Raw genomic sequence first — 14,155 nt, forward strand, 5'->3', positions numbered from 1 at the left:
TGTTTCTTCAGCCTCACCGAGGCCACAGACAAGAGTCTGCTGGAAAAGATAAAGAAGCAGCATCAGGACAACCCATACTTCAAACCATCTCCACACACAGAGCCAACTTTTGTGATTCAACACTTTGCTGGGAGGGTTAAATATCACATCAAGGTGGAGTAAAATTCTTTTTTTTTTTTTGGCTTTGCAGTAACCTTGTTTGATAAGGAAGTGTGGGGGGAAAAAACTCTTTGCAGCCAAGTAAATCATTAATTCCCTCCACAGAGAAAACTGTGGAAGCATTGTTAGTTTTTAGTGTCAGACACATGTGTAAACACTGTGAAGGCTGTGAACCACACACGGTGGTGTACTGATCATTACTATTTCTCATTCATTAGGACTTCAGAAAGAAAAACACAGAGCACATGCGTCCTGATGTCATATCACTTCTACGGAGCAGTGAGCGCTCCTTCATCCATCACTTGGTTGCTTCCAGCCCGGAAGCACAGTTCAGATGGGGTGTCCTCCGAGCAGCCATCCGCATCCTCACAGTATTCAAGAACCTGGGACGTCGACGGGAAGAATTAAGTGGGTAGTTTAGTTATGGTTGACAGTTATCTAAAAAAAAAAGAGAGAAAAGTGAATTTCCTTTGTAGGACAACATTGGCACCTTTGTTTGACTTTCTTTCCTTAATGAGTTTGTCAGCCTTTATCAAGACAGTCGAGTTTCTTTAAGTGAAATGTTTCTCATTTTTGTTATAATGTACAACTAGCTTGCTTTACTGTCGCCACAGCTGCTGCAAGGCGGAAGTCTTTTAAAGAGATACTAGATAAGCGCCGGAGTACTTTGACTCAACTATCCAGGTAAATATAACACACAAGTACATGAATGGCACATATTGGGAGTTGGTCTCGATGCAGACACCAACAAGATATATGTTGTTTAGCACTGGATGATGAATAAAAAGCTTAACATCCAGTGAGTTAAGTTTCACATGGTCATATAAGCAAAAAAACAAAACATAACATAAGAACGGTTCTGTGCTGATAAAGTTAAAGAGGTTCTCTCATTCTTGCAGTACCAGCACGAGTCTGGATTTCTCCTTTGATCACTCTGATGAACGACCAGTTGATGTATTTGATTTTTTGGCCATGGGTCACGACCAAACCAGCCAGCCCGTCTGCTGTACTGGGCAGAAAAGGTGAGTTTGCGTTTGGTTAAACAGTTATATTATATATAACAGTTTTTCATAATCCTCTTTCTGTCTGTTTTCTGCAGGAGAACTAAAAGCGGTCGACAGAAGCAGATTATTCCAAAGGTAAAGCCTCATTATAACTCATGGATGTTAACTGATTCTTTATCAATAGTCTTTGATTTTGTTTTAGAGTCAGGAAGCTCACAGTTATATTTGTTTTATCAAACAGAACCTTGTTGATTTGCGTTCTCTCCGACACATTATTGGTCTCACGGGGCACGACCTAACCAGCAAATCCATCTTCCATCCTCACCGAAAATCAAATCCTTCTACAGTAGGCTCTCAGTTCCAGGTTTGTCTTCAGCATAACGTCTAAAATATCCCTGGTGTGGAAACATTTTAATACTATGTCATTCTTAACGGTGATATCCTCAAGTGACACCCTATCAGAAAGGCTTAAAAACTCTGTTGCCGTTTAAGATGAAGTACTTTAATGAAAACTTGCTCACTGTTTGTATGCTTCTTGCAGGCATCACTCACAACTCTGATGGACAGAATTGCAAAAGCCGAGCCTTTCTTCATTTTCTGTGTGCGCGCCAATGCTGAAAAGGTAATCTGTGAATCTGTGGCATCATCATTATGAAGTTTATATGTTTCACTGAATAAGAAACTTCATCATTTTTTTTTTTTGTTTTTTTGTTTATTTAAACAGAAGGAGCTGTGCTTTGATGATAAACTTGTCCTAAACCAAATCAGGTATACAGGCTTACTGCAGATAGTTCACATCCAGAAGTCTGGCTACAGTGCCAAATACACATTTGAGGTGGGCACTCGTTTTAATGTGATTCTACTTATAAATGTATATAAATAATCATCCTCAGGAAAGGAACAACTGATTCATTCATTTTCATCTTCTGATGCTGTTTTTCTCTCAATGGCAGGAATTTGTTGAGAAGTTTAGGATTTTGTTTCCACAAGGAACTGCTGCAACTCCAGCGCACATCACTGCACTGTTTGAGTGGATGGCTTTGGATAAGAAGACCTACCAAATAGGAAAAACAAAGGTAGATCACAATATCGCTTTTCAAACCAATCAGCCCCATATTAAATTGCCTCTGGTCTCCCTTTAAAAGCGTTCGTTAATAACTACAATTTCAGAATTACAATAATACATTTTAGAATTCTGACGCAAGTAAACTAATAAACACGCATAAATGTCAGAGAAGCAGGGTGTGTGTGTGCAAAAATCTAGAGAAGAGTTAACTGCACAAATGTGTCTGCATTTATTATATGTATGGCATCTTCTTATCTACTCAGGTTTTCCTTAAGGAAAAGCAACGGCAACTGCTTCAAGACACACTCAACAAAGAAGTGATGCGCCGCATCATCACCCTGCAGCGCTGGTTCCGCACGTGCCTCATAAGGTTCCACTTTCTGCACAAAAGAGATGCTACAATGATCATACAGGTGCAGCACTTTTGTTTATGCTCACTGCTAAACAAAAACAAAAAACTCTGAGGCTGAGCCAGTAAGATTTGGGTCACTTAGGCTCTGTTTTTTTTTTCTTGCTGTGCCAGTAACTGAAAATGTTCCTCAAAGTCAAAAACATACTTGATTAGGGCTAAAATAGTATTTCTGCTCTTACAGAGGAGATGGCGTCAGTTTTCTCTGACCCAAAATCGAACCGCTACATTGATGCAGGCAGCGTGGAGGACGTCCATGGAGGCGTCCAAACACACGGAGTGGAAGCAGGATGATGGCGGCTCCAAAGACCGGGGCGGACGGGAAAGGTACTGACGTGGCTGAAGTGCATTACAGGAGTAACAGCTCTTGTAGTTATTATTCAGATATGCCATTACTCGGATTGTGAGCATTACACTGATTGATCTCTTTGAATTGATGATGTATCCCACACTCAGTGCATTAGGCTCATTTATCTGGCGCAGAGTGCTGCATTCAAGGGCATGCAAGCAAGCAGTAGATGATTTCAGATTAATACTATAAGGAAATATGTGTTTGCTCACAAACACATGCTCTTGACAATCCAGTTTATCTATTTTTAAAGGCATGCATTTATCAGGGTATGTACGCTGAAATGCACCATTTGAAAAATATGCTTGTCAGTGCCCTCTGGTGGCTAAATAATAGTAGGACAAAATAGGATATGTGCTAATCTGCTGTATCTGTGATAGCTTTACGGAAGCAAAATGGTCTCTGGTTTAATAATAAATTTCAGGTAAAATGAGAATTTAGCAGTTAAAAACTGTTAGGATTCATATTCATTTCCCTTTTTTCTCTTATCTTTTTCTTTTTTTTAATAGCAGCTTCGGAAAAAGGGAGTTGAAGAGGCAGGAAAAAATGGAGCAGCCTGACCCAGTCAATAGTCTTGCTGTACAGCGGGACAAAGGCAATGAGAAACGTCAAGGCAAATCCCCTCCATCACTCACCAGACCCTTCTCCGTCCCTGTAGATCTAGTTTCCATTAACAATGACTCCACCAGCCACACTAAGGGAAACACACTTCAGCGCTACAAAGATTTCGGGGGATTCAAGGAGAAGGCCGATAGGTGGAAGGACAACAGACATAGTGAAGGAGATTCAGGTTCTGAAGCACTCTGGCAAAGAAATTATAGGAGAAATAAATTTCAGTAAGTTTTTCAACTTCTACAGTCAGTGGTTCTGCTAATATGGCCTCAGAAAAATGTTTTGAATACAGTCCAAGGTCCAAATTTGGGCAACCACCACAGTGCATTTTATTATTGATGTTTTTGAAGTGAAGACTTTGAGCTCACAAAGACTCAAAAGTAAAAGTTTAATAGGATGCCTGTTTCCTCATTCTTCAGTGATCAATTAAGCAGATAAGTGTTTAACTTTTTTTTTTTTTAGATTTTCACTGAAAATCTGATCGTGAGGCTCAGTGAGACGATGATGTAGGTGAAGGAGGCCATTGTTAGGCTGAAAAGAAACCCACCAAGAGATTTTTGAAATCCAATAAATTTTTAAAGAGTAGGGAGTGCAAAGCACACCAAAAGGCCCAAAATGGGAGACACGTTTTTTCCTTAGCTAAGAAAAACCTCTCCCAGCAAGTCCAAAACATTCTTTAGCAGGTAGGCGTATCATTGTCAAGGTCTGCAATCAAGAGACGCCTTCATGAATGTGAATAGGGTGAAGATGAGACAATAGCCGGGAAAATGTCTGTTACTGCAGCTTTAAAAAAAAAAAAAACTTTGCTCAGAAAGTTGAAAGTCACACTAAAGAAGGAGTTCAGTTAAACAGCGAAGAGCTCAGAGAGTCCAAATCTAAATGATTCAGCAAGAAGCTTAATCCCAAAATGAATGTAGGGCGTGCGGTATGACCAAGGTTTTCTGAGTCTGTCTTTGTGGCAGCACAGTGCAAACACATGTTTGAGAATGTGATTAGCTGCATCTCCACTATGTGGTGCAGAGGATGGTCATTATCCACAGCCACAGTTATTTGGATGACCTCCGCATCACCTGACAGAGGAATCCAAACAGTGTGTGGATTCACACTAGATCCAAACACCAGCAGCAAGGACAAATTCCCTTAGTGAGTAATACGGATGCATTTCTGCAGGAAATTATTACGCAATCAACATCCCAGTCTGCCTGAAAAGTCCTGAAGCTGTGGTCCGGGAAGTGAGAGTGTGTCTTCATGTAAAGCGCATCAAACTGCACTCTTTGTTCCCTCTGGTGTTAATCGGCTCACCACAGCTGGTCCATCTTATATTCCACAAAGATCACATGCTCCCCGATGATCGTTAGACCAGCTCCAGATTTCAAATCCCAGCTGGGATTTCAGACTTTGCTCCGGGCAGTCACATCATCATTGATGATCAGGTGTTGGAAGTTCTCTGTCGTTGAGAGTGCAAAGGAAGACAAGTAGTAGGCTTTTAGATCTTGACTTTGAAAGACTGGGGGAAACAAAAGACAGCCACTTCATTTGCTTGAATGTGAGCCAAAAAAAACAACGTTAGATGGAGATAAAGTTAGTAAAATGAACAAAAAGCACAACAGCAGCAGGTTCTGCCACTTGCTTCCAATGAATGGCGTAATAAAAGCAGAGGGTTTACACTGAGGCAAAGAAAGGCATTAAACTTGATTGGGCTCGCACAGTTCTGGAAAAGAAGACAAAAAAAATTTTGGACAGATGAAATCACCTGAAATTATGTCAGTTTGTCCAATTACCTTTGAGCCTCTGAAAATGGGGGACTGTCTGTGTTTTTGGTTTTTTGGGTTTTTTTTAAAGGCTGTAATTCCTAAACCCTGTACAATAGTACTGGTACAACCCTCGAGTTAAAGCTGCAAGTCTGCACAGTCTGCCTCAAAACTAAAAAGACAAAATTACAAAGATGATACCATTGTCCAAATAGTTATGGGTCTAACTGTATGACATGCTTTCTGTTTAAGCATCTTGAATAAGTATTTCTGCCTTAAGATCCTAAAGTATAGATTCTCATGCTATTAATAATGATTGGAAAGTGTTTTATATTTAGTCAAACAATCACTCATTGCTTTTATTTCCCTATACAAACAGCACCAAAAAGTCCATGTCTGCAGATGAACTTTCCAAGATCAGCTCATCAGGCTCTGACAGCTCATCTTCAGTCAACGAGGTAACATCAGCTCCTGTATCAGTGATTGACCTAAAAAGTTTAATTTAACCTGTCTTTATTATTTTTGTGCTCTTATTGAGTGATTGTTAGTGTCCTTGCTGCATGTATGATAGTGTTGTAGCTTTGTGTACTGTGAGCTAATGTTACAGTGAAAAACACATGAAAGGAGGCTTCTTGCACATCAAAGGAGGTCTCACAGACCTCGTACCTCATCACTTTCCCTGGCCCAATTAGGTCAAGGTCCGGGTCCGCAAGCGCAAGAAACACAAGCGGCGCTTAGCCTACGCCCGCAGTGGTTTGATGTGTAACTTTGCTGGCTCCAAGGAGAGCGAGTACTGGAGCTTTCCGCTGCCGCCCATAAGTCCCTGTGTGGCCAGTCTGACGAGCTTGGTCAGTAGCGCCGATGTCCGGGACCTCAAATCCAAGGTTGGATATAGGGATTTTTTTTGCCAACCAGATCTTTTCTCTGCATGCAACTCTTGCATGTGTATGTACCAAATGGTTGGATAGCTTGGATTGTTCTGGGACTTCTGATTTCTGCTGTGCAGGCCAGGACAGTGAAAAATGGGCTGTTGCTTTCAAGCAGAAGGGAAATATTAAAGCCCGTTTTTAAAGCTCATTTCTGATCTTTCTTGTCTTTCCGACCAAAATGAGGAGAGGGTCAGCAAGGACAGAATATTAGAATATGAAAAGAATATTATTATGTGCTCTGATGTCAGTGTGTTTGGTCACTTCTTGTCGTTATGGTTATGCAACACAAACTAACATACAGTATTTAATAGGCGGCCATTATTAAATCAGTTTTGATTTATTAACTTATCATCAAGTCTTTTTAATTGTGGACTGAAACTTCTATTAATATTTAACTATAAGGAATTGTACATATTAAAGTAACATATGTTCCCCTTGACCCTGATAATGCATATATGCAAATATGACTTGTTGATTTCCTCTTTACAGAGCCATCCTGGTCTATTAATGACTGCTTAACATTAGGGCTGCCACAAAAAGATTATTTTGTTAGAAACCGATTATTTTTGCAATTAGTCGACTAATCAGATCATGCATCCATTGGACGTAAAACGTACAGCTTATTGCACCAGCATGCATCTGCTCTTATATAACTATCATTAGCTTACAGCTTGAAGTGTTTAAGGTATGTGCTAACTAAAAATAAAGACAAGATGATAGTTTATTAAACTTTTAATGAAATTTGGAGTAAACTCTCTACCATCTCACACTTCTGTTTAATCAGTTTTCTGTTTGACGTTTATTCAGCTGTGTGAACAATATAACAGTAGTTATAGTATAGATTTGAATGCTCCAGGTGTAAGTGCAGCCACTCAGCCTGTACTGCATGTGTCACAAGTTAAAAGACAAAGGCAGACTATGCTTACAGGATGTGATGTTACAACACTAGTGAAATATTAATGTGTCATATTTCAAACGTATTTCTTTGTTCTAACAAAGAAAATTAAAATCATGATGAACAACAGGAGTAGTGATTACTGTAACTATGTGTATATAATTTGGCATTTTCTACTGATGTAGGCCTAAAATAAATACTTAATATCATTTCATTCAGTTTAAAGGTTTATTTACAAGACGCAAAAACAGACAAAATTGAAAGTTACAAATGTGCATGAAACAAATTCAGACGTGGTGCAGATGTGTGTGTCACAAGTTAATCTGGCTGTAGGCTATGGCACTTGGCCAAGGTGGCGCAAGTTGACTCGACTCCATTTGAGTGTACACAAAGTAAACTGCACACTTTAGTTGTGAAGCGAAAACGCTGAAATCGGAGTAATAAAACTTACGAGCAGAACGATAACGAATACAAGATTCTCCTGATCATTTAATCTTGCTGTCCTGTGAACAGCATCGGCGTGGTGTTAATTGTTTGCCGTTTTCGCGATCGCCTCGTGCATGAGAATATCACCAAGTAAACTCGCAACATTTTTAAACATTTTGTTGTTCAGCAGCAACAAGACTGACGGACTGTGTTTGAGGTAATATCACAAATGTCACAGATTTAATATTTGGTGTTTATTTGCTGGCTTGTCGGTAGCGGCCCTTTAAAAGCAAGTCTACCACACATCTGTTCGACCAACGCCAGTTGATCTGCGATGCCAGTTAATCTGGAACACCGGCTCTAGTGAGCCTTAACCACCCGGCTAGCTATCGAGCTGGTGGGTAACAGACGTCTCCGAAAACGTCAGGGCACTTTTGCAAATATGTGATGTCTTGATAAATTGGGCAAATATTTGAAGTTTACACAGCTACATTCTCGCCTAAAAATATCTTAAAAGTTTATTTTGTAACCCAAAAAGACACCCGACACAAATCTGGTAAAAGGGAGGACGCATTTGTCGCAGCATTTGGAGGAGTCTTTGAGTTTGGACATCCTTTGTCGCATCGCTGTTACGTAATCGACCTACAAATGCGGCTTCCGAAAGATGCAAAAGACACCTCTGAACTTGGACACAGCTAAGATACCGGAGACTGCTTCTTCTTCTTTGGCGTTTAACGGAAGCTGGTGATGGACTGTCACTATTGTGCTGCAGTTATATCATGTGCATTGGGTGTGGTTTGGTGGAGGCACTTGTAAATTTAAATGTAAGCCTTTAAGATGATATTGGTGCTTGCGCAGCAGGGGAGCACGGTTGGGGGGGAAAGGAGCGACTGTCACTTTGGATCAGAACGTGATTTGTTTTGTTGTTGTTGGCTTCTTTACACAATTTGTGCTCTAGTTTTTAAAATCTTTACGTTTCAGATAACTGATGGCTCAACGTTCTCCCTTCCAATCCACAACACCAATGAGGACAGCATAGGACATCACGACACCAGCACCCCTGATAGGTGAAGCCCTCACTCAGTTAATTTATAAAAATTCAAAATCCAACATTAACGTTCTGAGGTAATTTAATATTGTGCTACATGATATTCTGCTACATGGAATTTATGCAGGTTGTCTTTTTTGCAGGACTTGGTCTCTCGGTAAATTCCTGAGGAAAATGGCACCCAGAATATCCCCCAGCAGTGAATCTCCAACAGATAAAGCAGGTAACCACAAGTCTGGAAATGCAGATTCAGTGTATTTATATAATGCAACACTGCTGACACTTTAATGACTGACATGTAGTAAACTTTAAATGGGCTGTAGGAGATATTTAAAGATATTTAAAGTCATTTTTTTGTGTGGAAATGGAGAAGAAAGGGAAGTAAATGTTGTGTCTTCCCTATCATGGTTTACCTTGTGTATTGTCATACCACTGTTTGACACACTTGTTCTGTTTAGTGTAATAGCTCTTAAAGCAGCGGTGTCACACAAAAGCCCAGAGGGCCAAAATCTGTCTGTCAAAAACTCCAGTCTGGCCCTTTGGAAGGCTTTGGAAAATGTGAAGGAGGTCAAAAGATGTTGGATTTAGAACTGTATTTGATACGTTTTGTAGCTTTAACTGTTGGATAAAGCCCTCCTCCATGGCCATTCCTACTACACCAACATAGTTTTAAAAAATGAGCATTTCATTAAAATTACAGGATTTAACCTTCAGTTAAGTCAAATCTTATTGTAATGTTATTACTAATATTGCTATATGTCCTTTTGCTGCCAACAGTCACCTTCTCCAAGAACACTTCACATTCTAACCAAACGACAAACCAAAACAGTGCGAAATCAAATCGTAACCCCACCATTCGAATCAGCCGTGCCACACGGGGGTTGCAGTGGGACTCCTCTCTGGACCAAGAGGTTACTGACAGCAAGGAGCTACGAAAACTGGATGAGTTCCTTGGGAATCAGGTGAGATCACAACTTAAGAGGGAGAAGGAGCAGGTTTCTAACTTGAGTTTAAACCTACACGACTCTCTCATTTATACCATAAATGTGCTATTTTCAGGACTTACTTCTTAGGTAGATTATCATTGTACACATAGATGGGCAACATGAAATGGGTCCCAGTTATAGCCAGCCCAGTTATTTTACACAACCTTAAAACCAGATTTACAAGTTATTTAAAAAATGCCTTTTTTGGCACTAAATATTGTCCATATTTAGCACATTATTTCCTGTCTTCAGCTTCAATATCAGCTATCCACGTTTAGAAAAACTTCTAGTTGTTCACACTTTCCTCACCTTTGTCATCAGGTGAATGAGCTGCAAACTAGAAAGGATCTGTCGCCAGCTGAGACGATTTTTCTCACAGCCACGATGCAGTTCAGAGAGAACATCAAAGGCATGTACTCTGTCCAGGTCAGTCAGTGTTTTAACTTGTTGGCTCAAATGACAGAGGAATATGGAAGGCAGCTTTTTCATGTTTTCCTTGTGAAAATCTTTATTTTTTTTACACTTTTACTGACCAAATAGCTTGAAAATAAAATGCTGAATAACTGCACTTTCTATTGGCACCATCAGAAGCCCCAGATTCACTACAAAGATCTGATGAAAGGCTTCCATAACAAGGTGAACACGCTAGCAGGAGCCACTGAAAAGGGAGAAGTTCCAATGGTGGTAAACCTCTTCCAGTCTGTGCTGGACGGCTTCATCAGGGCCACAAAGAAACGAGCAGCGTCTGAACCTGCAAAGGTAAATTTTATTGCATTCAGTCGATCCTCAGTTGCTAAAATACTTTAAGAGTACAGCTCATTTATATGTATATTTCCATTCTGGGTTCTAGACGTTGAAGAAGAGAAGGAAAAAGGATAAAAGTGTAAGTGAAATATCATAATTGAATTTACTTCTCGTGAATCTTGCTGAGTCTCATGCGGGATCTTGCTTTATTTCTTGTGTCTACAGCTTGACAGTCCTCTGGATCACCTGTTCAGCACATACCAGGTGAACATTATGCAGTCATGTGACTTGTGTGGCTCCTACATCTGGGGAATGGAGAAAGCCTATATGTGCAGTGGTGAGTTAAGAAAACAATTTGTATGAGGTTTTCAAGAAACAATAGACAGTTCAATTTGACTGTGTTTTCCTCCTGTTTTTATTTTAGCGTGTAAGTTGATATGTCACAAGAAATGCCTGAGCAAAATCATCATGGACTGCTCGACACGGTGTGCCAGGCAGGTAGGTATTTTTCAATCAAATCAAATATCGTAGTATGAAAGAATAAGTATAAAAACGTTCCCTTTTATTGCTTGAGACTCATGTCTACTCTTCTTATCTTGTGATAGGATGGCAGTTTACCAGCCTCAGCTCACTTTGGCGTGCAGGTGTGCGCCCTCACCAGTAAAGCCAACCCCGTGCCCATAGTGATGGAGACGTTGCTGATGCACGTGGAGCTAAACGGCCTCTACATCGAAGGGATTTACCGCAAGTCGGGCTCGGCCTGCCGAGCGAAGGAGCTTCACCAGGTTCTGCAGAAAAGTAAGAAATTAATGAAAGTTGAAATGCACGAAGTTTCCAGAAAAACTATTTTACAAGAGTATAAATTCTAAAAAAGTCATCAAATCTCCAGAACCTAATGGCAAAAAAAGCCATTAAAAATAACCTCTTTTTGAGTATAATTTTTTTTGTGTATGTGTGACCTGTTTTTTACCTTCAGATCCTGAGACGGTATGTTTGGATAACTACCCGATCCACACCATCACAGGCCTCATTAAACGCTGGCTCAGAGAGCTGCCTGACCCCCTCATGACATTTTCCCTCTACCACGACTTTCTGCATGCTGTGGGTGAGGAACTGTTTAAACTTTGAGCACTTTTTTTTTCCCAGAAATGCCTTAATTCTCTGCAAACATCCTCTTAGACTTTGGTTCCATGTTTACATGTTAGTGTCACACAGCTTCTCCACATTTTTAATTACCTGCTCAGCCACGTCTCAAAGGTCCTCCACTTTATTGAGATCTGGAGACTGTGGAGGTCATTTAAGTACAGTGAACTAACTGTTCAAGAAACCAGATTGAGATGATTTGAGCTTTTTGACACAAGAGCAATGAGACAATGTGATCTTCGTTTGGCACAGTTGGTAACAATATGCAGGTAGGCGTGGCATTCTGAGATACTTATCAGGGCATTTTCGGCCAGAGAACTCCTGTTCATTCGGTTTCTGATCATTCTCTGTAAACGTTGTGTAAGAAATCCCAGTAGATAAAACACTTTCTGAAATAATCAGACCAGCCTGTCTGGTACAAACAACCACACCACAAAGTCTACTTTCTTCCGCATTCTGATGCTCAGTTTGAATTTAAGCTTGTTATTTTTACCATGTCTATATGTTTAAATGCATTGACTTGCTGTCGTGCATTTGGTTAATTAGATATTTGTGTTAATAAACAGTTGAACATGTGTAACTAATAATGTGGCGTGTTATGTGTATATGTTATTGCTTAAAAAGAAACATAGCAGTTATAACTGTGTGACTATTCTGCATAATATTGACAGACACTATGTACATGTTGACTCTGTGTTTCAATGGTGACTTTAAAATTTTCGGTATTTTCAAATATAAACAAATGTGAGTGCAGATATTTAAAATTTCCCCTGTTAATTCATCCCCAGAATTACCCGAGGAAGAAGAGAGAATAAAGGCCGTGTACCAAAAGCTCGAAGAACTTCCTCCTGCTAATTTCAGCACGTTAGAGCGGCTGATCTTTCACCTTGTCAGGTAGGCAGAGTCGACTTTTCTTCAGTCATGTGGTGAAAGTCCAGTGAGATTTTGACCCGTTTGTTTCTCTCAGAGTTGCAAAGGAAGAAGAGAACAATAAGATGTCACCAAGTGCACTTGCTATTGTGTTTGCCCCCTGCATCCTGCGTTCACCTGATTCTGATGACCCCCTCCTCTGTATGAAGGACGTGCCTAGGACTACACTGTGAGTGATCATATTGTGCACTACTGCAACTTTACACAGTCCTTGTTAGACACTCTCTGTATTTCTAAAATAATAATAATATTAATTGACTGTTTTGCACAGTTGTGTGGAGATCCTGATCACTGAGCAGTTTAGGCGCTACAACGAAAAGATGCAAAATATCCAGGAGCTGGAACATGCAGAGGCCATGGCTGTCAATCAACTCAGACTCAGAAGACAAGCCACGGTGAGAGGACGCTACAAAGGAAGAGCAGGACAAATGCGACACCAAACAGCGTTTGTTTAACTGCATCAGTCCGGGTGATGTTTTGCATTAAGACAGACCCTGCTAAAGAGAAAAGTAAACTATTCCAGAAACACATATTGGAACTGTCCTTTCTGGGGTTCAGTGACTGCTCCAAGCTCGAGATGCGTTGTTTGTGGTCTTCCACCGCTTCCCGCACAGCTTGAAATTTGGTCTCATACTTCTTGTAGGTGTCTCTTATTTCTGCCAAAGGTTCAGCTTTGTGCTCTGCTAGCTTCTCGGTTAGCGGAGCTGTGATTGTGCTAGCAAGGCTCGCCGACTCATCACGTTCTTGTTCCTCTTTCTTCCTATTTTTCGACATTTTCCAAAATAGTGGGCGCAAATGGTCCTTAGCAAACAGTTCTGACCACAAAAAAAGTAAAGTAGGTAAATGATTAAGTAGAAGTTATAAAAGTTCGGGAGCACTAACAAATACAAGAGAGAGAGAGATAAACCCACAGATAGCTCACAATAATGCTGCTCTGGCCTCTGTGCAGGTTGTTGAACAGTCCGAGCTCAAGGTTCCACAGGAAACACAGCCTGATGAAGCGGTGAAGACCCTCATTGAAAGGATCAAGTCCCTCAAGCAAGAAAAGTGAGCTAGTAATGTTTACTTCTAGTTGTACTCCTTTTATTCCTCTTATTTCTCTCATTTGAATGTTAATATCTTTTTTTGTTTACAGGTTGGACTTGGTCTCCAGGTTGCCTGAGCTGGATCAGGAAGAATCTGACATTGAAAACTTAGACTCCTCATCATGGTTGAGCACCGAGAGCCTGGACCTACTAGGGACACTGGACTTGGAAGGTCAGTAAAGAGGTATGGTACTTTGGCCTTCCTCTGGGTGTAACAATGAGAGTTTGTCACTTGGTTAAACATTGTAAAGTTGTTTTTCACAAACCACCATTCACTTAAGCTGTGTTCTGTGTTTTTTGATGTCACTGAGCTGGTCCGGGGTCTGTTTTGGCCACTTTAAAGTTTTTGCTCTCTCCCTCCCTCCCTCACTCTGAGAGTGTGTTTACGTTTGTTTTTTTTGGGAGGGGGGAGGGGTTGTTTTTTGTTTGTTTGTTTTGATATGATAGTATCTTTCACTTGCACTGATCTCTCATTATAGTGCAAAGCTTTAAAGTACATATTCAACACTGAACCAACTTCAGGTGTTATATCTGCTGCATTTCTAATGAAATTACAAAAGAATGTCAACAAATTATGACCTAAACTGGAGCTTCTCTTGTGTACTACATCTGCCATACC

General features: G+C 40.4%; 1 protein-coding gene across 4 annotated transcripts in view; it reads left to right on the forward strand.

The window, feature by feature from the left end:
* Positions 1–14,155, forward strand: part of myo9b (myosin IXb) — a 31,345-nt gene that overhangs the window by 16,367 nt on the left and 823 nt on the right. Inside the window, exons 12-40 of one of the 4 annotated variants that reach the window (XM_040017146.1) lie at positions 12–153; positions 378–567; positions 774–843; positions 1,059–1,181; positions 1,259–1,298; positions 1,405–1,527; positions 1,705–1,785; positions 1,888–1,998; positions 2,117–2,239; positions 2,493–2,642; positions 2,823–2,965; positions 3,497–3,823; positions 5,730–5,808; positions 6,043–6,234; positions 8,582–8,667; positions 8,792–8,871; positions 9,426–9,610; positions 9,956–10,060; positions 10,223–10,393; positions 10,485–10,517; positions 10,604–10,715; positions 10,803–10,876; positions 10,984–11,176; positions 11,355–11,483; positions 12,310–12,415; positions 12,489–12,620; positions 12,723–12,846; positions 13,401–13,498; positions 13,587–13,720. In XM_040017146.1, the coding sequence (XP_039873080.1) occupies positions 12–153; positions 378–567; positions 774–843; positions 1,059–1,181; positions 1,259–1,298; positions 1,405–1,527; positions 1,705–1,785; positions 1,888–1,998; positions 2,117–2,239; positions 2,493–2,642; positions 2,823–2,965; positions 3,497–3,823; positions 5,730–5,808; positions 6,043–6,234; positions 8,582–8,667; positions 8,792–8,871; positions 9,426–9,610; positions 9,956–10,060; positions 10,223–10,393; positions 10,485–10,517; positions 10,604–10,715; positions 10,803–10,876; positions 10,984–11,176; positions 11,355–11,483; positions 12,310–12,415; positions 12,489–12,620; positions 12,723–12,846; positions 13,401–13,498; positions 13,587–13,716 (3,652 nt within the window). In that variant the 3' untranslated portion in view covers positions 13,717–13,720. The remainder of the gene's footprint in view (positions 1–11; positions 154–377; positions 568–773; positions 844–1,058; positions 1,182–1,258; positions 1,299–1,404; positions 1,528–1,704; positions 1,786–1,887; positions 1,999–2,116; positions 2,240–2,492; positions 2,643–2,822; positions 2,966–3,496; positions 3,824–5,729; positions 5,809–6,042; positions 6,235–8,581; positions 8,668–8,791; positions 8,872–9,425; positions 9,611–9,955; positions 10,061–10,222; positions 10,394–10,484; positions 10,518–10,603; positions 10,716–10,802; positions 10,877–10,983; positions 11,177–11,354; positions 11,484–12,309; positions 12,416–12,488; positions 12,621–12,722; positions 12,847–13,400; positions 13,499–13,586; positions 13,721–14,155) is intronic. The other 3 variants (XM_040017119.1, XM_040017128.1, XM_040017137.1) reach the window with 3 other exon arrangements.

The sequence above is a fragment of the Simochromis diagramma genome, unplaced genomic scaffold (assembly GCF_900408965.1).
Source record: "Simochromis diagramma unplaced genomic scaffold, fSimDia1.1 OVJJ01000205.1, whole genome shotgun sequence".
NCBI classification, from domain to species: domain Eukaryota; kingdom Metazoa; phylum Chordata; class Actinopteri; order Cichliformes; family Cichlidae; genus Simochromis; species Simochromis diagramma.